Here is a 25,293-nt window from a genome sequence, read left to right as displayed (position 1 = left end):
TGTCAAAACACAAATATTAACACATATTCTATATTTTGAAATGCTATAGTCTGTTTCAAAAATGTACTTTTATACGAAAATGGTTTCATTTAAAACTGTTATTCAAAATTCACCGTAGTAGTAATATATTGGATTGGTTTTGTTATCAATATAATCAGTACTTAATGATATATAAAGAATCATCGGAGAAAGTGGGCATAATCTTCAGTCCTTTTTTAACAGAACCGCATTTACTCAAAAAAAAAGATTTTTTTTCTTCACATTTTTCGACTGGGGTCACCTCCGATAAAAAATTGTGAAAATTCAGAGAGTAAAGCCAGAACGGTTTGAAGATGATTTATTTGTGACATATATATTTGTGCATCTAACGCACTATGAATTGCACGATACAAGAAAGTATTAAATACCGTATAGGTTACAATACACCATTAGATTTTATGGGCGCAGCCATTTTATGAGCATAACATGGTATTCAGAATTAAGAGTATGGCGAATCCTGATTGGTCGATATGTGCGCCCGTTATTTTTTATTATTAGAGACTTCGTGCACTCTGCTTTATACAAAAGGCAAAATAAAAATTATTCCGTAGCCCTAAAGGCACTGAGATGACTTTTCAACGCTACGACAAGACACGTATTTTTAAGGGTAAAATTGATAGGCATGGGAGATAAGTACAAAATACGCTAAGAAAAGCAACGCGAACCTATATTTTTTGGACCAAAAAATACTGTCCTAATAACTTTTCTTTGATTCTAGCAAGGTTTCGTTAAGAAAATCAACTTTCTAAAGTCTGTATCTCGAAAAAGGCTACCATTGTCGCCTATGGGGAAATTAATTGTTTATTTTAACCTATACAGCATCGACATTTCTTTATCATAGTGCTCAAAAAGTGTCAAAAACAGTCATTTTACTTGACATTTGATGTGAAACCGTATTTTTTGGTGACAAATGAAATATTGTTTATCTAGTTTTTAAGCTATAGTCTGTTTCGTATTGGTATTGCATTTTACCTTAGAAACAAGGGTGGGCTCGACTTTTGACTTACTGTGGAACGAATATGTCATTTTCTGAAGTTCTGCTGATTTGTTCGAAAAGAGCAAGTACACGTCTAGAGTTTGTGAATATAAATCGATTTTTAAACATAACAATCTCGACCCAAGTGCTGTTATCGAGATTACCAAATTCAGCGAAAATGTACGGAAATGATCTCCTTCGAACATTGAAATTTTTACACGAATAACAAACTAAAAGAATAAAAAAAGCACGCCATTTTGTAGTTAACAAACAGTTATCGATGTCAAAACACAAATATTAACACATATTCTATATTTTGAAATGCTATAGTCTGTTTCAAAAATGTACTTTTATACGAAAATGGTTTCATTTAAAACTGTTATTCAAAATTCACCGTAGTAGTAATATATTGGATTGGTTTTGTTATCAATATAATCAGTACTTAATGATATATAAAGAATCATCGGAGAAAGTGGGCATAATCTTCAGTCCTTTTTTAACAGAACCGCATTTACTCAAAAAAAAAGATTTTTTTCTTCACATTTTTCGACTGGGGTCACCTCCGATAAAAAATTGTGAAAATTCAGAGAGTAAAGCCAGAACGGTTTGAAGATGATTTATTTGTGACATATATATTTGTGCATCTAACGCACTATGAATTGCACGATACAAGAAAGTATTAAATACCGTATAGGTTACAATACACCATTAGATTTTATGGGCGCAGCCATTTTATGAGCATAACATGGTATTCAGAATTAAGAGTATGGCGAATCCTGATTGGTCGATATGTGCGCCCGTTATTTTTTATTATTAGAGACTTCGTGCACTCTGCTTTATACAAAAGGCAAAATAAAAATTATTCCGTAGCCCTAAAGGCACTGAGATGACTTTTCAACGCTACGACAAGACACGTATTTTTAAGGGTAAAATTGATAGGCATGGGAGATAAGTACAAAATACGCTAAGAAAAGCAACGCGAACCTATATTTTTTGGACCAAAAAATACTGTCCTAATAACTTTTCTTTGATTCTAGCAAGGTTTCGTTAAGAAAATCAACTTTCTAAAGTCTGTATCTCGAAAAAGGCTACCATTGTCGCCTATGGGGAAATTAATTGTTTATTTTAACCTATACAGCATCGACATTTCTTTATCATAGTGCTCAAAAAGTGTCAAAAACAGTCATTTTACTTGACATTTGATGTGAAACCGTATTTTTTGGTGACAAATGAAATATTGTTTATCTAGTTTTTAAGCTATAGTCTGTTTCGTATTGGTATTGCATTTTACCTTAGAAACAAGGGTGGGCTCGACTTTTGACTTACTGTGGAACGAATATGTCATTTTCTGAAGTTCTGCTGATTTGTTCGAAAAGAGCAAGTACACGTCTAGAGTTTGTGAATATAAATCGATTTTTAAACATAACAATCTCGACCCAAGTGCTGTTATCGAGATTACCAAATTCAGCGAAAATGTACGGAAATGATCTCCTTCGAACATTGAAATTTTTACACGAATAACAAACTAAAAGAATAAAAAAAGCACGCCATTTTGTAGTTAACAAACAGTTATCGATGTCAAAACACAAATATTAACACATATTCTATATTTTGAAATGCTATAGTCTGTTTCAAAAATGTACTTTTATACGAAAATGGTTTCATTTAAAACTGTTATTCAAAATTCACCGTAGTAGTAATATATTGGATTGGTTTTGTTATCAATATAATCAGTACTTAATGATATATAAAGAATCATCGGAGAAAGTGGGCATAATCTTCAGTCCTTTTTTAACAGAACCGCATTTACTCAAAAAAAAAGATTTTTTTTCTTCACATTTTTCGACTGGGGTCACCTCCGATAAAAAATTGTGAAAATTCAGAGAGTAAAGCCAGAACGGTTTGAAGATGATTTATTTGTGACATATATATTTGTGCATCTAACGCACTATGAATTGCACGATACAAGAAAGTATTAAATACCGTATAGGTTACAATACACCATTAGATTTTATGGGCGCAGCCATTTTATGAGCATAACATGGTATTCAGAATTAAGAGTATGGCGAATCCTGATTGGTCGATATGTGCGCCCGTTATTTTTTATTATTAGAGACTTCGTGCACTCTGCTTTATACAAAAGGCAAAATAAAAATTATTCCGTAGCCCTAAAGGCACTGAGATGACTTTTCAACGCTACGACAAGACACGTATTTTTAAGGGTAAAATTGATAGGCATGGGAGATAAGTACAAAATACGCTAAGAAAAGCAACGCGAACCTATATTTTTTGGACCAAAAAATACTGTCCTAATAACTTTTCTTTGATTCTAGCAAGGTTTCGTTAAGAAAATCAACTTTCTAAAGTCTGTATCTCGAAAAAGGCTACCATTGTCGCCTATGGGGAAATTAATTGTTTATTTTAACCTATACAGCATCGACATTTCTTTATCATAGTGCTCAAAAAGTGTCAAAAACAGTCATTTTACTTGACATTTGATGTGAAACCGTATTTTTTGGTGACAAATGAAATATTGTTTATCTAGTTTTTAAGCTATAGTCTGTTTCGTATTGGTATTGCATTTTACCTTAGAAACAAGGGTGGGCTCGACTTTTGACTTACTGTGGAACGAATATGTCATTTTCTGAAGTTCTGCTGATTTGTTCGAAAAGAGCAAGTACACGTCTAGAGTTTGTGAATATAAATCGATTTTTAAACATAACAATCTCGACCCAAGTGCTGTTATCGAGATTACCAAATTCAGCGAAAATGTACGGAAATGATCTCCTTCGAACATTGAAATTTTTACACGAATAACAAACTAAAAGAATAAAAAAAGCACGCCATTTTGTAGTTAACAAACAGTTATCGATGTCAAAACACAAATATTAACACATATTCTATATTTTGAAATGCTATAGTCTGTTTCAAAAATGTACTTTTATACGAAAATGGTTTCATTTAAAACTGTTATTCAAAATTCACCGTAGTAGTAATATATTGGATTGGTTTTGTTATCAATATAATCAGTACTTAATGATATATAAAGAATCATCGGAGAAAGTGGGCATAATCTTCAGTCCTTTTTTAACAGAACCGCATTTACTCAAAAAAAAAGATTTTTTTTCTTCACATTTTTCGACTGGGGTCACCTCCGATAAAAAATTGTGAAAATTCAGAGAGTAAAGCCAGAACGGTTTGAAGATGATTTATTTGTGACATATATATTTGTGCATCTAACGCACTATGAATTGCACGATACAAGAAAGTATTAAATACCGTATAGGTTACAATACACCATTAGATTTTATGGGCGCAGCCATTTTATGAGCATAACATGGTATTCAGAATTAAGAGTATGGCGAATCCTGATTGGTCGATATGTGCGCCCGTTATTTTTTATTATTAGAGACTTCGTGCACTCTGCTTTATACAAAAGGCAAAATAAAAATTATTCCGTAGCCCTAAAGGCACTGAGATGACTTTTCAACGCTACGACAAGACACGTATTTTTAAGGGTAAAATTGATAGGCATGGGAGATAAGTACAAAATACGCTAAGAAAAGCAACGCGAACCTATATTTTTTGGACCAAAAAATACTGTCCTAATAACTTTTCTTTGATTCTAGCAAGGTTTCGTTAAGAAAATCAACTTTCTAAAGTCTGTATCTCGAAAAAGGCTACCATTGTCGCCTATGGGGAAATTAATTGTTTATTTTAACCTATACAGCATCGACATTTCTTTATCATAGTGCTCAAAAAGTGTCAAAAACAGTCATTTTACTTGACATTTGATGTGAAACCGTATTTTTTGGTGACAAATGAAATATTGTTTATCTAGTTTTTAAGCTATAGTCTGTTTCGTATTGGTATTGCATTTTACCTTAGAAACAAGGGTGGGCTCGACTTTTGACTTACTGTGGAACGAATATGTCATTTTCTGAAGTTCTGCTGATTTGTTCGAAAAGAGCAAGTACACGTCTAGAGTTTGTGAATATAAATCGATTTTTAAACATAACAATCTCGACCCAAGTGCTGTTATCGAGATTACCAAATTCAGCGAAAATGTACGGAAATGATCTCCTTCGAACATTGAAATTTTTACACGAATAACAAACTAAAAGAATAAAAAAAGCACGCCATTTTGTAGTTAACAAACAGTTATCGATGTCAAAACACAAATATTAACACATATTCTATATTTTGAAATGCTATAGTCTGTTTCAAAAATGTACTTTTATACGAAAATGGTTTCATTTAAAACTGTTATTCAAAATTCACCGTAGTAGTAATATATTGGATTGGTTTTGTTATCAATATAATCAGTACTTAATGATATATAAAGAATCATCGGAGAAAGTGGGCATAATCTTCAGTCCTTTTTTAACAGAACCGCATTTACTCAAAAAAAAAGATTTTTTTTCTTCACATTTTTCGACTGGGGTCACCTCCGATAAAAAATTGTGAAAATTCAGAGAGTAAAGCCAGAACGGTTTGAAGATGATTTATTTGTGACATATATATTTGTGCATCTAACGCACTATGAATTGCACGATACAAGAAAGTATTAAATACCGTATAGGTTACAATACACCATTAGATTTTATGGGCGCAGCCATTTTATGAGCATAACATGGTATTCAGAATTAAGAGTATGGCGAATCCTGATTGGTCGATATGTGCGCCCGTTATTTTTTATTATTAGAGACTTCGTGCACTCTGCTTTATACAAAAGGCAAAATAAAAATTATTCCGTAGCCCTAAAGGCACTGAGATGACTTTTCAACGCTACGACAAGACACGTATTTTTAAGGGTAAAATTGATAGGCATGGGAGATAAGTACAAAATACGCTAAGAAAAGCAACGCGAACCTATATTTTTTGGACCAAAAAATACTGTCCTAATAACTTTTCTTTGATTCTAGCAAGGTTTCGTTAAGAAAATCAACTTTCTAAAGTCTGTATCTCGAAAAAGGCTACCATTGTCGCCTATGGGGAAATTAATTGTTTATTTTAACCTATACAGCATCGACATTTCTTTATCATAGTGCTCAAAAAGTGTCAAAAACAGTCATTTTACTTGACATTTGATGTGAAACCGTATTTTTTGGTGACAAATGAAATATTGTTTATCTAGTTTTTAAGCTATAGTCTGTTTCGTATTGGTATTGCATTTTACCTTAGAAACAAGGGTGGGCTCGACTTTTGACTTACTGTGGAACGAATATGTCATTTTCTGAAGTTCTGCTGATTTGTTCGAAAAGAGCAAGTACACGTCTAGAGTTTGTGAATATAAATCGATTTTTAAACATAACAATCTCGACCCAAGTGCTGTTATCGAGATTACCAAATTCAGCGAAAATGTACGGAAATGATCTCCTTCGAACATTGAAATTTTTACACGAATAACAAACTAAAAGAATAAAAAAAGCACGCCATTTTGTAGTTAACAAACAGTTATCGATGTCAAAACACAAATATTAACACATATTCTATATTTTGAAATGCTATAGTCTGTTTCAAAAATGTACTTTTATACGAAAATGGTTTCATTTAAAACTGTTATTCAAAATTCACCGTAGTAGTAATATATTGGATTGGTTTTGTTATCAATATAATCAGTACTTAATGATATATAAAGAATCATCGGAGAAAGTGGGCATAATCTTCAGTCCTTTTTTAACAGAACCGCATTTACTCAAAAAAAAAGATTTTTTTTCTTCACATTTTTCGACTGGGGTCACCTCCGATAAAAAATTGTGAAAATTCAGAGAGTAAAGCCAGAACGGTTTGAAGATGATTTATTTGTGACATATATATTTGTGCATCTAACGCACTATGAATTGCACGATACAAGAAAGTATTAAATACCGTATAGGTTACAATACACCATTAGATTTTATGGGCGCAGCCATTTTATGAGCATAACATGGTATTCAGAATTAAGAGTATGGCGAATCCTGATTGGTCGATATGTGCGCCCGTTATTTTTTATTATTAGAGACTTCGTGCACTCTGCTTTATACAAAAGGCAAAATAAAAATTATTCCGTAGCCCTAAAGGCACTGAGATGACTTTTCAACGCTACGACAAGACACGTATTTTTAAGGGTAAAATTGATAGGCATGGGAGATAAGTACAAAATACGCTAAGAAAAGCAACGCGAACCTATATTTTTTGGACCAAAAAATACTGTCCTAATAACTTTTCTTTGATTCTAGCAAGGTTTCGTTAAGAAAATCAACTTTCTAAAGTCTGTATCTCGAAAAAGGCTACCATTGTCGCCTATGGGGAAATTAATTGTTTATTTTAACCTATACAGCATCGACATTTCTTTATCATAGTGCTCAAAAAGTGTCAAAAACAGTCATTTTACTTGACATTTGATGTGAAACCGTATTTTTTGGTGACAAATGAAATATTGTTTATCTAGTTTTTAAGCTATAGTCTGTTTCGTATTGGTATTGCATTTTACCTTAGAAACAAGGGTGGGCTCGACTTTTGACTTACTGTGGAACGAATATGTCATTTTCTGAAGTTCTGCTGATTTGTTCGAAAAGAGCAAGTACACGTCTAGAGTTTGTGAATATAAATCGATTTTTAAACATAACAATCTCGACCCAAGTGCTGTTATCGAGATTACCAAATTCAGCGAAAATGTACGGAAATGATCTCCTTCGAACATTGAAATTTTTACACGAATAACAAACTAAAAGAATAAAAAAAGCACGCCATTTTGTAGTTAACAAACAGTTATCGATGTCAAAACACAAATATTAACACATATTCTATATTTTGAAATGCTATAGTCTGTTTCAAAAATGTACTTTTATACGAAAATGGTTTCATTTAAAACTGTTATTCAAAATTCACCGTAGTAGTAATATATTGGATTGGTTTTGTTATCAATATAATCAGTACTTAATGATATATAAAGAATCATCGGAGAAAGTGGGCATAATCTTCAGTCCTTTTTTAACAGAACCGCATTTACTCAAAAAAAAAGATTTTTTTTCTTCACATTTTTCGACTGGGGTCACCTCCGATAAAAAATTGTGAAAATTCAGAGAGTAAAGCCAGAACGGTTTGAAGATGATTTATTTGTGACATATATATTTGTGCATCTAACGCACTATGAATTGCACGATACAAGAAAGTATTAAATACCGTATAGGTTACAATACACCATTAGATTTTATGGGCGCAGCCATTTTATGAGCATAACATGGTATTCAGAATTAAGAGTATGGCGAATCCTGATTGGTCGATATGTGCGCCCGTTATTTTTTATTATTAGAGACTTCGTGCACTCTGCTTTATACAAAAGGCAAAATAAAAATTATTCCGTAGCCCTAAAGGCACTGAGATGACTTTTCAACGCTACGACAAGACACGTATTTTTAAGGGTAAAATTGATAGGCATGGGAGATAAGTACAAAATACGCTAAGAAAAGCAACGCGAACCTATATTTTTTGGACCAAAAAATACTGTCCTAATAACTTTTCTTTGATTCTAGCAAGGTTTCGTTAAGAAAATCAACTTTCTAAAGTCTGTATCTCGAAAAAGGCTACCATTGTCGCCTATGGGGAAATTAATTGTTTATTTTAACCTATACAGCATCGACATTTCTTTATCATAGTGCTCAAAAAGTGTCAAAAACAGTCATTTTACTTGACATTTGATGTGAAACCGTATTTTTTGGTGACAAATGAAATATTGTTTATCTAGTTTTTAAGCTATAGTCTGTTTCGTATTGGTATTGCATTTTACCTTAGAAACAAGGGTGGGCTCGACTTTTGACTTACTGTGGAACGAATATGTCATTTTCTGAAGTTCTGCTGATTTGTTCGAAAAGAGCAAGTACACGTCTAGAGTTTGTGAATATAAATCGATTTTTAAACATAACAATCTCGACCCAAGTGCTGTTATCGAGATTACCAAATTCAGCGAAAATGTACGGAAATGATCTCCTTCGAACATTGAAATTTTTACACGAATAACAAACTAAAAGAATAAAAAAAGCACGCCATTTTGTAGTTAACAAACAGTTATCGATGTCAAAACACAAATATTAACACATATTCTATATTTTGAAATGCTATAGTCTGTTTCAAAAATGTACTTTTATACGAAAATGGTTTCATTTAAAACTGTTATTCAAAATTCACCGTAGTAGTAATATATTGGATTGGTTTTGTTATCAATATAATCAGTACTTAATGATATATAAAGAATCATCGGAGAAAGTGGGCATAATCTTCAGTCCTTTTTTAACAGAACCGCATTTACTCAAAAAAAAAGATTTTTTTTCTTCACATTTTTCGACTGGGGTCACCTCCGATAAAAAATTGTGAAAATTCAGAGAGTAAAGCCAGAACGGTTTGAAGATGATTTATTTGTGACATATATATTTGTGCATCTAACGCACTATGAATTGCACGATACAAGAAAGTATTAAATACCGTATAGGTTACAATACACCATTAGATTTTATGGGCGCAGCCATTTTATGAGCATAACATGGTATTCAGAATTAAGAGTATGGCGAATCCTGATTGGTCGATATGTGCGCCCGTTATTTTTTATTATTAGAGACTTCGTGCACTCTGCTTTATACAAAAGGCAAAATAAAAATTATTCCGTAGCCCTAAAGGCACTGAGATGACTTTTCAACGCTACGACAAGACACGTATTTTTAAGGGTAAAATTGATAGGCATGGGAGATAAGTACAAAATACGCTAAGAAAAGCAACGCGAACCTATATTTTTTGGACCAAAAAATACTGTCCTAATAACTTTTCTTTGATTCTAGCAAGGTTTCGTTAAGAAAATCAACTTTCTAAAGTCTGTATCTCGAAAAAGGCTACCATTGTCGCCTATGGGGAAATTAATTGTTTATTTTAACCTATACAGCATCGACATTTCTTTATCATAGTGCTCAAAAAGTGTCAAAAACAGTCATTTTACTTGACATTTGATGTGAAACCGTATTTTTTGGTGACAAATGAAATATTGTTTATCTAGTTTTTAAGCTATAGTCTGTTTCGTATTGGTATTGCATTTTACCTTAGAAACAAGGGTGGGCTCGACTTTTGACTTACTGTGGAACGAATATGTCATTTTCTGAAGTTCTGCTGATTTGTTCGAAAAGAGCAAGTACACGTCTAGAGTTTGTGAATATAAATCGATTTTTAAACATAACAATCTCGACCCAAGTGCTGTTATCGAGATTACCAAATTCAGCGAAAATGTACGGAAATGATCTCCTTCGAACATTGAAATTTTTACACGAATAACAAACTAAAAGAATAAAAAAAGCACGCCATTTTGTAGTTAACAAACAGTTATCGATGTCAAAACACAAATATTAACACATATTCTATATTTTGAAATGCTATAGTCTGTTTCAAAAATGTACTTTTATACGAAAATGGTTTCATTTAAAACTGTTATTCAAAATTCACCGTAGTAGTAATATATTGGATTGGTTTTGTTATCAATATAATCAGTACTTAATGATATATAAAGAATCATCGGAGAAAGTGGGCATAATCTTCAGTCCTTTTTTAACAGAACCGCATTTACTCAAAAAAAAAGATTTTTTTTCTTCACATTTTTCGACTGGGGTCACCTCCGATAAAAAATTGTGAAAATTCAGAGAGTAAAGCCAGAACGGTTTGAAGATGATTTATTTGTGACATATATATTTGTGCATCTAACGCACTATGAATTGCACGATACAAGAAAGTATTAAATACCGTATAGGTTACAATACACCATTAGATTTTATGGGCGCAGCCATTTTATGAGCATAACATGGTATTCAGAATTAAGAGTATGGCGAATCCTGATTGGTCGATATGTGCGCCCGTTATTTTTTATTATTAGAGACTTCGTGCACTCTGCTTTATACAAAAGGCAAAATAAAAATTATTCCGTAGCCCTAAAGGCACTGAGATGACTTTTCAACGCTACGACAAGACACGTATTTTTAAGGGTAAAATTGATAGGCATGGGAGATAAGTACAAAATACGCTAAGAAAAGCAACGCGAACCTATATTTTTTGGACCAAAAAATACTGTCCTAATAACTTTTCTTTGATTCTAGCAAGGTTTCGTTAAGAAAATCAACTTTCTAAAGTCTGTATCTCGAAAAAGGCTACCATTGTCGCCTATGGGGAAATTAATTGTTTATTTTAACCTATACAGCATCGACATTTCTTTATCATAGTGCTCAAAAAGTGTCAAAAACAGTCATTTTACTTGACATTTGATGTGAAACCGTATTTTTTGGTGACAAATGAAATATTGTTTATCTAGTTTTTAAGCTATAGTCTGTTTCGTATTGGTATTGCATTTTACCTTAGAAACAAGGGTGGGCTCGACTTTTGACTTACTGTGGAACGAATATGTCATTTTCTGAAGTTCTGCTGATTTGTTCGAAAAGAGCAAGTACACGTCTAGAGTTTGTGAATATAAATCGATTTTTAAACATAACAATCTCGACCCAAGTGCTGTTATCGAGATTACCAAATTCAGCGAAAATGTACGGAAATGATCTCCTTCGAACATTGAAATTTTTACACGAATAACAAACTAAAAGAATAAAAAAAGCACGCCATTTTGTAGTTAACAAACAGTTATCGATGTCAAAACACAAATATTAACACATATTCTATATTTTGAAATGCTATAGTCTGTTTCAAAAATGTACTTTTATACGAAAATGGTTTCATTTAAAACTGTTATTCAAAATTCACCGTAGTAGTAATATATTGGATTGGTTTTGTTATCAATATAATCAGTACTTAATGATATATAAAGAATCATCGGAGAAAGTGGGCATAATCTTCAGTCCTTTTTTAACAGAACCGCATTTACTCAAAAAAAAAGATTTTTTTTCTTCACATTTTTCGACTGGGGTCACCTCCGATAAAAAATTGTGAAAATTCAGAGAGTAAAGCCAGAACGGTTTGAAGATGATTTATTTGTGACATATATATTTGTGCATCTAACGCACTATGAATTGCACGATACAAGAAAGTATTAAATACCGTATAGGTTACAATACACCATTAGATTTTATGGGCGCAGCCATTTTATGAGCATAACATGGTATTCAGAATTAAGAGTATGGCGAATCCTGATTGGTCGATATGTGCGCCCGTTATTTTTTATTATTAGAGACTTCGTGCACTCTGCTTTATACAAAAGGCAAAATAAAAATTATTCCGTAGCCCTAAAGGCACTGAGATGACTTTTCAACGCTACGACAAGACACGTATTTTTAAGGGTAAAATTGATAGGCATGGGAGATAAGTACAAAATACGCTAAGAAAAGCAACGCGAACCTATATTTTTTGGACCAAAAAATACTGTCCTAATAACTTTTCTTTGATTCTAGCAAGGTTTCGTTAAGAAAATCAACTTTCTAAAGTCTGTATCTCGAAAAAGGCTACCATTGTCGCCTATGGGGAAATTAATTGTTTATTTTAACCTATACAGCATCGACATTTCTTTATCATAGTGCTCAAAAAGTGTCAAAAACAGTCATTTTACTTGACATTTGATGTGAAACCGTATTTTTTGGTGACAAATGAAATATTGTTTATCTAGTTTTTAAGCTATAGTCTGTTTCGTATTGGTATTGCATTTTACCTTAGAAACAAGGGTGGGCTCGACTTTTGACTTACTGTGGAACGAATATGTCATTTTCTGAAGTTCTGCTGATTTGTTCGAAAAGAGCAAGTACACGTCTAGAGTTTGTGAATATAAATCGATTTTTAAACATAACAATCTCGACCCAAGTGCTGTTATCGAGATTACCAAATTCAGCGAAAATGTACGGAAATGATCTCCTTCGAACATTGAAATTTTTACACGAATAACAAACTAAAAGAATAAAAAAAGCACGCCATTTTGTAGTTAACAAACAGTTATCGATGTCAAAACACAAATATTAACACATATTCTATATTTTGAAATGCTATAGTCTGTTTCAAAAATGTACTTTTATACGAAAATGGTTTCATTTAAAACTGTTATTCAAAATTCACCGTAGTAGTAATATATTGGATTGGTTTTGTTATCAATATAATCAGTACTTAATGATATATAAAGAATCATCGGAGAAAGTGGGCATAATCTTCAGTCCTTTTTTAACAGAACCGCATTTACTCAAAAAAAAAGATTTTTTTTCTTCACATTTTTCGACTGGGGTCACCTCCGATAAAAAATTGTGAAAATTCAGAGAGTAAAGCCAGAACGGTTTGAAGATGATTTATTTGTGACATATATATTTGTGCATCTAACGCACTATGAATTGCACGATACAAGAAAGTATTAAATACCGTATAGGTTACAATACACCATTAGATTTTATGGGCGCAGCCATTTTATGAGCATAACATGGTATTCAGAATTAAGAGTATGGCGAATCCTGATTGGTCGATATGTGCGCCCGTTATTTTTTATTATTAGAGACTTCGTGCACTCTGCTTTATACAAAAGGCAAAATAAAAATTATTCCGTAGCCCTAAAGGCACTGAGATGACTTTTCAACGCTACGACAAGACACGTATTTTTAAGGGTAAAATTGATAGGCATGGGAGATAAGTACAAAATACGCTAAGAAAAGCAACGCGAACCTATATTTTTTGGACCAAAAAATACTGTCCTAATAACTTTTCTTTGATTCTAGCAAGGTTTCGTTAAGAAAATCAACTTTCTAAAGTCTGTATCTCGAAAAAGGCTACCATTGTCGCCTATGGGGAAATTAATTGTTTATTTTAACCTATACATTTCCCGCTGTTTCAATTATGTCGAATTTGATACATATACACAAACTATTATATTCCCTGATAAAACTGACACGGGACCTTACGTGTAATGTACCTGCTGTTTTCGTACCAAGTTTTAGTCTTGTCAGATATGATACATAAACACACAGTCCCTGATGATACCCTCCCAGGACCTTACATGTGCTGTACCTGCTGGGCTCATTAATTAAGAATAAAAGATAACCTGAAGCAGCAACCTAACATCACCTTTTACATTTTGGTTTTAAAATGATGACTTGCTATTTTTGTCGAGCCTGCAACTTCTGTTGCCGAAAGCTCGACATAGGGATAGTGATCCGGCGGCGGCGTTAGCTAACTTTTTAAAAGCTTTATATATTAGGAGGGAAGACCTGGATGCTTCATACTTTGTATATAAATGCCTCATGTTACGAAGTTTCCGTCAGTCACATGTCAAATGTCCTTGACCTCATTTTCATGGTTCAGTGACCACTTGAAAAAAAAGTTCAGATTTTTTTGTAATGTTAAATTCTCTCTTATTATGAGTAATAGGATAGTTATATTTTGTATGTGCGTACCTTGAAAGGTCCTCATGCCTGTCAGACAGTTTTCACTTGACCTCGACCTCATTTCATGGATCAGTGAAGGGTTAAGTTTTGGTGGTCAAGTCCATATCTCAGATACTCTAAACAATAGGGCAAGTATATTCGGCGAATGGAAGGACTGTAAGGTGTACATGTCCAACTGGCAGATGTCATTTGACCTTGACCTCATTTTCATGGTTCAGTTGTTATAGTTAAAATTTTGTGTTTTGGTCTGTTTTTCTCATACTTTATGCAATAGATCTACTGTATTTGTTGTATGGAATGATTGTAAGGTGTACATGCCTAGCGGGCAGATGTCATCTGACCCTGACCTCATTTTCATTGTTGAATGGTCAAAGTTAAGTTTTGAGTTTTGGTCTTTTAATCTAATACTATATGCAATAGGTCAACTATATTTGGTGTATGGAAATATTTTATGATCTTTATCAGTTTATGTCAGTCGCGCAGTTTTATTTGACCATTACCTCATTTTCATGGTTCATTGCTCAGTGTTAAGTTTCGGTGTTTTGGTATATTTTTCTTAAACTATAAGTAATAGGTCAACTATATTTGTTGTATAGAAGCATTATTAGCTGTTCATGTCTGCTTGGCATGGTTCATCTGACCTTGATCTCATTTTCATGGTTCATTTGTCTTTGTTTAGTTATCTTGGTTAACGTTAAGTTTATGTGACAGTTTTTAATAAAGCTTTATACTTAGAACTATCAACATAATATCAATGATAAGTAAAGAAGGCGAGACATTTCAGTGTGTGCACTCTTGTTTGATCTTGCTTATGAATTGGATCACATCACAAATGATAGTAGATATAAGAAGATGTTGTTTGAGTGCAATTGAGACAACTTTCCATCCAAAAAAGAAAGTACGGTCTAACTCTTCAACATGGAGCATTGGCTAGCTATAAATATATGAAACAACTACAAACATGTGACAATTTATTAATTCTGAAACATCATTTTCTTGTTGTTTTAGTTACTTTCTGCATTATATTTGTCAATGATCGTTAAGCAACCAACAACCAATCATGTTCAGTTGGGGATATTTCATAAAGTATATTATAGAAAGTAAACCTTTTACCTATCAGATATGGACATTTCAATTTTGGAAAATCCCAAATGCTATATTCAGTTGGGTTTTATGTTGATCAGCTGTTTTTAAAATACAACGAAGGCGTAAAACGTTGTTCTGTTATTTATTTTATTTGTCATCTTAGAATGTGACAATAATTTCCGGTTTTGATTCATCGCGACCAATAAAACATCTATAAACACATTCTAAGGACTGCATAGTCTCAATTACAATGTATGTGCACGCTTACAGTTAAACCCGATATATTATTAGTAATTGAATTCTTTCAAAATACGCAGTCGTCATTAAAATGAAAATAACAAGATCCTGGTTTTTGAAAAATATATTTTTCATATATATAGATAAATTTAAAACGCACTTTATTGACCTAAAATAATATTAGATAGGCGCGTGATGATTTAGTTTTTAAGTGTCACACATTTTCAAACTACTGTCTTACTTTGACTATGGAAAGGAATAGTAAAGGGTAAGTAGTTAGTCTTCTTGAATAACTTTTTTGTTATCGTTAGATGACTGTCATATTAAACGTGCTAAATTGTTTTACATTTGTCATTTTGGACCTTTTTTAGCTGACTGTGCGGTATGGGTTTTGCTCCTTGTTAAAGCCCGTACGGTGACCTATAGTTGTTAATTTCTGTGTCATTTGCTCTCTTGTAGAGAGTTGTCTCATTGGGAATCATACCACATCATTTATTTTATATATAAAGACCTATTCTAGCATATTTTAAACTGGATAGCTGATGGTTTATTGTATCAGTTTTAAGGTCGATGTATTATACCGTAAAAACACAAACAACGTTATATGTCGTTTTCGTAAACCATCAAATAATCGAGTAATGTCAAATAATTATTTAACCAAATCAAACATTTCCTGTTAACATTTAGGTAAGTGAATTAGAATTAAAATATATACTGGGGAACATTGTTGTACAACTCCATGCAAAAATATGTCAACAACAAATAGTTTCTTTATTTTGCAATTTTGTGACATTTGTTATTTTTTTTTCTGAACTTTTTAATGTTCATAGTCGCAGAAGAAGAGATGTAGAATTTTTATATTTTTATATTTCTATCTTCAGCGTTCTTTCAAAAGTGGCCGTACATTTTTTTAAAGGACAGGGTTCACAAACTTGAAAATAGCTAAGCCACTTTTTACAGATATACAGTTATAAGGTATAGGCAGTTTCAAAACCATCAGTACATTTTATTAATCATTAGTCGTCGAGCAGAGAAGAGAGGTCGCTTCGACTACTTTAGAAGGGTACAGACCCTAATTACATACATGTATACACCGAAAAAACAGATGTTAATCTATATAAAGTTTACTTGATGATATAATTGATTGATGTGTAAAGATAAGTTTCCAAGTACCAGATATATTGATGTTTGACATGTATCAGTAGATACCTATACACATGATTAGATGTACAAACTTTGTAAAAAGTACTGTAAATACAGTGAAACCTGTCTAAACCAAACCTTTTCAGGACTTAAGATTTTGTTCGGTTTTGACCGATCTTCGGTTTTATCAGGTGCACAAAGCATACAGTTTGTAATACGATGTTTAAGAACATGTTTGGTTTATAAATACAGATTTTCCGTTAATGCAGGATTCGGTTTGCCCAGGTGTTCACTGTAGATTGATAAAAGTAGTTTTACCCCTGTACATTGTGTTATCTTCACATCAATTTTGCATTCTAATGATAAACTATGAAGAATGAAAATTAAAAGTGGGGTCTGTTCTCGCGGTACCAACTCATTGCCCTCCTTTTGCGCCTTACTTATGGCTCATTTACTCTAAGTTTTGCACATGTTGAAGTTTGTGATTCAACTAGAATTAGTTTATTGGGAACACTAATCATCTGTAAATTATATACGATTTACATACAGTTTTCGTCGGTTTATATTTTATCAATGGAGATTGTTTTATTATTAGGTCATTTTTTATATACCTTACAAGTGACAGTGATATTATATAAACCTTATGTGAAATTGATTTCATCAGCGGCCTTCTCTTCTGCTATAATGCTACATATAGGCGATACGTATGTAGGTGCATAAGTATGTTACATTATTTATAAAAGTAATCGTGGAATCAAATCTTTTTTTTATATTTGATTTACAAATAAGATCTGAAATATGTAAGTAAACTTCCCATCTGATAAAATTAATTAACTGATTTTTATATGAAACTTTCTTCGATTTGCCGACAGTGATGAACGATCTAGCGAAAAAAGTAGGACAAATAAAATTATCAGTAGTCAAAGCTGCATTATGTACCTGTGTGTAATACTTGTCACTGTACGTTTAAAAGCTAGAATTTTATCAGGTCTCGTGGGTTGTTTTTAAATTTTGAAATATACCCAACTGTTGTCCTAAAGCTTCCATGACCCTTGGGATTCGGTTTACAGTATTCATGTAATATTTGTCTCTGGGTTTTTTTCCGAAGCCTATCTTTTATCATATCCTCAGTTCTTGTATTAAACATTTCTCCCTAAAAATCATATGTTTTACATAAACCTAATAGTAATTAACACCTAATGCAGTCGTGTTGCTTCCATGACGCTCAGGATTCCTATGTTTTTTTGCTTAGTAACCTCGATTTTTCGTCTCTTTTGGAGAACTTGTACTGTGTGATTACATAAAAGTATATCATGATTTGTTTATCGGTATATACGTACGGACAATAACCCCTCAGGATGAGCTGTGGTGGTCAGACATCAAACCTCCCACAGATAATCTGAGGTGTAAATGGATATATCGTTTGTAATTTAATACTTTTCTTTTTACATACGTGTATTTATTGACGTATAGCGAAAAACGAAGGTCTAATAACTTAAATGTGTTGAAAAACAAATGACTCAGTTTGTCAATAAAATAGATAACGACATCTATATAAGTAAATAATTATAACTGGTATTTGGAGAACTAGAATATAACTTATACATGTAACAGCTATTTCGTGACGTAATTCAATTGATAACTTGAAAAAAATATCATCGTATATTTTTAGTGGAATCATCTCATTTTTCAACGTACATCATGGCATTACAATTAAAATATATGGTCCACAATTCAACAATACCTGAAAAGTTTCCTTTGGTAGAAATTCAAAGTAAGCGGTAATAAAAGCATAAAACGAATTCCCCTTCTAAAATCAAAAGATTTAATCACCCATCATAAGATCTCTGATTTCGTGATCCTCATATGAGATTGCTTATATACGAGCACGAGAGTTAAGATAAATCTAAATTTTAATTAGATTGTCGTTCAAAGATAAGCCAAACATGATTATTGCAACTACATGTATACAGAACACATACACGCTCCATAAAGTACACATGATCACCAACGAAAAGATCTCAATCCACATTACAACATGCATTAGGCTGCTCGGCCAGAGAAAATCTAACCATTGGCACTAAAAGAACTAAGAAGTGAAACCCGATCCTAGCTAACATTTTCAACGGGAAAAGGAGAGATGCATTATGCATGACAAACCAAAAGAGTCACTTCACTACATACAGGAAATGTCAGAAAATCTCTATGTTGTAAAATAATACACGGGTTTGATTGATTGATGTGCATCATATATTAAAATAATATATATTTATGGTATGCTCTCTTCTAATGCACTCTTATACGACTTTTCTTGGCTCAATTCGGGTGTATCAATATTTCAATTTTACTTCTGTTTATATGTATTGGAACTACACATTGCGTTGAATATAACGATTTCGAACCGGCTTTTCATATTGTGCACCTAAATTAGTCCATGCGTGTGTATTGAAGATAATTGTTCAAGTGAAAATATTTACAAATGTTGTTAAGTTTCCTGTAATGATTGGAATGTTTTACTGATAAATACCAATAAATAGTGTATTATTTCAAAGAGGCATGTGGCATGTTAAGTTACTTTGGAAACATTTTACATATGTTGTAAACTATTAATTGAAAACAAAACCGAATATCAAAACAAAACGCCAAGATAACTGACAAAATATGTTCAAACTAAACTGGCAGAGCCGATCATCAAAGTCTGGTCTTGAACACGATCAAAGTAAGGAGGCCTTTCTTAAGGGACAAACTTTTGTAGGATTTCAACATTCTTCTGAATTGTTAAATGATTTTTATCATGAATTAAAACAATGTACACCTCTTACAAGTTTTATGTTTTATTTGCTCAAATTATGAGAGACCAAGTTGGATCAAGGGGAGGGTTCCGTGTTGGAACCCTGTTTTTCAAAATGACCAAAATGATTGAAATCGTGCATAAATTCTATATAAAACTATAGGCTCTCAAGAGCCTTTGTTGAGAGCCTTTGTCTCTCACCTGATTCTTCTTGTGTTTTTTAAATCATAAAAAAAAGATAAAAAGCATAACATAAAAATGATTGAAGCCAAATTTGGTTTAATATTGCATTCCATTCAGTAGTTCTCTAAAAGAAGTCATTTGTATGTATTTTCCCATAGGGTCCTACGTTAAACTAAGTCCCCCTCCCCCCGCTGGCTGCCATTTTGGATGATGGATAGGCTACACAGATCCTCAAGGAACATTCATGCTACTTTGGACGTTTTAAAACGATTAAAACCTCCTGTAACGATACATATTTTAATGAAATTAAAAATAACTGTCGAGCTTATGTCTGCACGTATCTTTACCAAATATAAAAGCTTCAAGTTTTTTTTCGAAAGTAATAAAATGAAATGACAACTAAACGTAACCTTCAACTTATTATTTTTTTCTACATGTTGCTGTTCTACGAATACGACGTAAAATGGTTAAGACTGACAATATCCATCAAATCAAAATAACTCACAGCACACAATTACAGACTCATCTGTTGAGAAACATCTCAGAATCAATATTGCTTGAGAAATAACACTTAACGCTATCGGTAATAAGGCTACCAATGTATTATATTAAATACAGATAAGTAACTAAGGATAAGAAACAACGTTTTGGAGATTAAGAAGGCGGAAATGCAAACAAAACAGTCTATGGTGAAGTAAGAACCATTTTTTCAGGATAAGATCGTTTGCGGGTGTACAAGGATTAATTTTCAAAGATTAAGATGGCCTAATAATCTCTCTGGAGAGATAATGTTGAAAAGCTCAACCGAATTCAATCTTATATTAAATCTTTGTACCTGCTAGGAACATATTTATAAACAAAGGTAAAACAGATGACATTCAAGTACGTATAATGTTTGACATTCAATATCGTTTAAAACTTGAAAACCGAGGAACTTAGAAGTTTTAAAACAAAGAGTGGAAACTTTGACGACCAAAACATAACTCATGTGAGGGAGATAATCCGTATAGGAGGTTTAACTTGCGGATAGAACTGTTTACACTTGAGAAACAGCAGAATAAAAACCAAGGACTTTTACAGTTGTTAAATATTTCAATTTATGATTTCGAAGTTTTTAACTTATAAAACATTTGACAGAATGAATAGTAAATACTTGACCTTCAAGTTTTTTCATACTTGCACCGTAAACGAGTAGCTTATGCACGCATTGTTTCCTTTAAATGAAAAATATGAACAATTTGTAGAAGACCTTTGAGTTTGTAATGTTTGGTCGAGAGGGGGGAAGATTTGTGCACACCACATGAACTATTTATATTATCACTGTAAGTGAGATTGTAATACCTCCTCTTAATCTTTAATTTCAGTTGCAGAGAAATATGCCGTAGGACTTTTCGCGGATGTCTCCGAATTCCAGGTTGTAAGACAATATGTTTTAAGTGTATTCTACCGCCATGTTGTTCTAGCGATAGTGACGATGAAAAGGATGAAAAAGACGATGAAGGATATGATAGTTATGGAATAACAGCATCTCAAAACCATTTACCCGAACCACATCATTTGATAGCAAAACCTCCAACTGAAAAAGACGTTGAATGTCATGATTACGTTAACGAATCCGAACTCGAACTATCAACTAGCCACGTTGAAACTAAACTAGCAGAAGTCATGTATGTTGCTATGAATGACGCTTCAGATGATGAAGACAAGATGGCGTCCAAGTCGTCAGGTCAATATTCGGTAGTTGTTGATACCAACACGTGTAATAACAATCGACACGATTATGTGAATGAAAGCGTTTTGTTTGCTAAATCAGACAGAGAACGTGGTCAGGACGCTTCGTTTCAAAGGAACGGGGACCTGTCAGTTCATACAGACTTTGGAAACGATTGCATCAATGGATGCAGAGAGATATTTAAACAAAATGCACAGCAGGTTACGGACAGTGTAGTTGTTAAGGAATACGAAACAAGATCATTAGAAAGTAAAGTTGCAGATGCAGTTTCCAACCAACAGACGTTAATTCTTCTGGAAACTGATTTGTGAAACATGTGTTTATCCGCCTCTGTTTTGTAATATGTTGTTAATTATAACTCAGGGCATATGGTCTAGTTAAAATTTGGTGCATTATAACAGAATTTCATAATTTATTTAAAACAATCTAGTCAGTTTAATCAATATGCTTGCAATTAAGACAAGGAATGCCGCTTTTATTAATTTATTTTTGTTACGTTTGCATTATTAGATATGTATAAACATGTTAAGAATCTCATTACAATGTAAAGTAGGTTGTATGTATCTAATGTAAATATAATTTTTTGTTTCATCAGGAAAGATTACCTGAAATCGTGCCGCTATGTAGAAATAATTCATAGGCCAGTATACAAGATTATTACAAGTGAGGTTTGCCAAAAAGTAAAAATCGTTTAATGAAAATATATTTTGGTAAGGAAGATTAATCATTTATCCTTTATAAAACACGAGTTAAGTGGAAGTTTGGATGATTATCATTCTCATACATCAACTACGCATGCTACAGTTTTTGTCGCATAGATAACCATAATCATTTTGTTAGTAATTTGCTAATGTTATTCTCAAGTATACATGTTACTCTGATAAATTCTAGATTAAAGTTCAGCACAAAATCATCAATAACCATATGGATTATACCTATACCATTTGGTTTCCGTCGAATGCATTATTTTTTTAATATTTAAAAAAGTAATCCTCCTCCAATACTATGGGGCTTGTAGCATCTTCTCTAACCATTTACTTAAACTAAGAAGTAATTCTAAGGGTGCATACTTTTTTAGAACTAGCCCATAATGCAAAAAGGAAATAATTGGAAAATACTAGTACATAAAACCAGAATTTAGAGTATGTTATTTATTTAATCATGTTTTGACAAAAGTGACTCCTTTAATGATAAACGCCTCCCTCGTATCCCAGATGACCAACGCTGCAGTATACATAATCGAGAATTCATAACAAAACTTTTATTCAACATTACTGTGCAATTTTAATTACATCAATTGTAAGGTTAGTATCGTTTTAGTTAGGAAGTCACTGCATTTCGTTGACAGCATCTTAGTCACGTCAGAATGTTTAATGTCAACAAAGATACTTTGTTATCAAATGAACCCTTACTAATCAATGAGTCTACCTATTTTGACCATTTAACAACATTGAGTATTGTTATAATGTATCCTTTTACTTAAATTTTGAAGTCAATTTTACAGAGTAAGATCATATTGGCTTTGTTGCCTCCTGACAATTATGTACAAGTTCCCATGCAATATATTAGAATTATTGTCAGTCATCATAGTTCTGCTGTGTTCAGAAAAAAAAAAACAAGACTAAGAATTGTATTCTCATAAAGGGTCATGCGTTTAAAAATTCATAAATATAAAACCTTTTGTCAAATGACAAATCAAAATGGCTGTCGTATCGTTTTATGAGAGAGTTATGATTTGTAAATGCAATGCAAACTGCGTACATGTGATATAGATTTCAGCCCTTTAAGATTCACATTTTATATTTTAAAACATAATATATTCCAAGCCTGATGTGTATATTAATTATGTATACAGGACAACCGCGGGAGTATTGTATAGCCGTCTGTTAGGACAATGATATCACTTTCGACGTTACTTTCAAGGTTACCTGTATAGATTCATTACATTTTTCCCCATTATTTTGATACATTTTAAGGGACCACATTAGTGTTACAAGGAATATAACAAGTACGTCAACACTCATTTTCTCAAAAACGACAACATGCTATTTTAGAATATTATTTTTTAAAACATCAAGCAGATTCAAGAAGATTAATAATGTAAGAACTAACTTGATGTAATCATTTTGTAATTTAAAAATATTGAAATTATGTATGTTTTACTACATTATGCATACTGCAATGCAATGTTACGAATCTGAAGTGTTTTAAGAACAATTGACACAGGATGACTATTGATATATAATTCTGTAAAATGTTACTTTTCAGACTGGTCGAGTAAACCAGTACATCTGAGTACAAAATCTATTTATTTCAGACTCTTGCCACCTTATAGTATGTGCATTTAAAAAGGCTAGTCAGTTTCGTAATTCACTGGTCAATTTATGTGAATGTTATCATTCCAGGAATCGAGGCATTTTTCTGTTCAAATGTATAGTTATTAAAGAGTGCTATTGGTCTTAGTTCTAGGTTGTGTATAAATATTTACGATGAGTTCATAAACTCGTTTATAAATAACGCTGAATGCATTTAAAGAGGCACTTTAGTCGCACCATACATTTATCTTCGTATAATTTGTTTTATACTTTTTGTTTAGTTTATATTATGAATTATCCTTCGTTAAGCTTTTATATGCCTATTATTTGCCTTTGTGAAATGACTTGAAAGTAACATAGTATGTCATGTCAAGTCCCTGAGTTCACAACTCGTGAAAAGACAGGAATGAGATCCACAGAACGACGAGCTTAATATTAAGTCCATGGTCATAGACAATATATTAAATTTCATTCTGGCAAATGACAGTAAATGAAATACAGAATCGTTTAGTCAAGTTTGATGTTAAGTTAAATACAATGTATATGAAATCCTGAAGAAAACTTAGATGCTATTCAAAGCGACATAACTCGTATTTTTTTACTGGTAATTATCACATGGCTAATGTGTCTCTAATAGCCATAGCCATGGCTGCTATATGTTTGCTACACGCTTTAATTTCGGGCACAAAGTTGTTAAATTTCAAATCAGAAAGGCATCAAAAGTATTGACAAATAAATTATTACATATCAAAATAACTGTTTTCAGTTTTGAAAGAATAGATATCAACATTTACAAACTTTTTGTAAATAAAAAAAAATGCAAATCGTTTGAAATAACTATTTAACTAAGCCATCGTGTAAATACTAAAAAATAGCTTACATTGTGACTTAATTAACTCACTTTACCAAATAGATTTCTTTTAATTTATAAGTAATGTCATTCTTTATTAAATTTTGGGGTTTTATATGTATTGTTTTCCTTTTTTTCTGAAAAAAAAATGGACTTGTTATACTAGTAGTTGATTTGTGGAATTTATTATGTTTATTATGATGTTTTGATATGTAAAAAGAGCTTCATAGTTGTTTTTTTAATTGTTGTGAAAGATTATTTACATAGTATTCATATCTTTATACAGTATTGGTGTTGTGAAGACATTGACCTTTCAAGACAATAAAGATGTGATATTTTATATATATTTTTTTTTTTAAATATAAAAGCATTATAGTATTTATATCTCGGCATTCCTATGGGAAGATGTGTGCCTCTCCTATCTGGCCTCGCTTATTATTTTGCATATGAGTTGTAGTTCCTTCACACACTTGTCAAGAACAAGATGATAAAAGAAGTCCGATCATTTAATATCAAATTCTGATACATTGATAATGTATTCCCTAAACAATTCAAACTTTTCTAATTGAGTCTA

At 32.3% G+C, this 25,293-nt stretch overlaps 1 protein-coding gene across 3 annotated transcripts in view; it reads left to right on the top strand.

The window, feature by feature from the left end:
- The window catches only part of LOC134725889 (uncharacterized), a 37,871-nt gene extending 12,812 nt beyond the window's left edge, over positions 1-25,059 (top strand). For 2 of the 3 annotated variants that reach the window (XM_063590153.1, XM_063590151.1), the window contains one exon: positions 21,187-25,059. In XM_063590153.1, coding sequence (XP_063446223.1) covers positions 21,187-21,865 — 679 coding nt within the window. In that variant the 3' untranslated portion in view covers positions 21,866-25,059. Of the gene's footprint in view, positions 1-15,863; positions 15,974-21,186 lie in introns of those variants that run through there. The other variant, XM_063590152.1, reaches the window with a different exon arrangement.
- Positions 25,060-25,293: the final 234 nt, after the last annotated feature.

The sequence above is a fragment of the Mytilus trossulus genome, chromosome 7 (assembly GCF_036588685.1).
Source record: "Mytilus trossulus isolate FHL-02 chromosome 7, PNRI_Mtr1.1.1.hap1, whole genome shotgun sequence".
NCBI classification, from domain to species: Eukaryota; Metazoa; Mollusca; class Bivalvia; order Mytilida; family Mytilidae; genus Mytilus; species Mytilus trossulus.
Note: the sequence above shows the minus strand (reverse complement) of the source record. Positions and strands in the feature narration are given on the sequence as shown.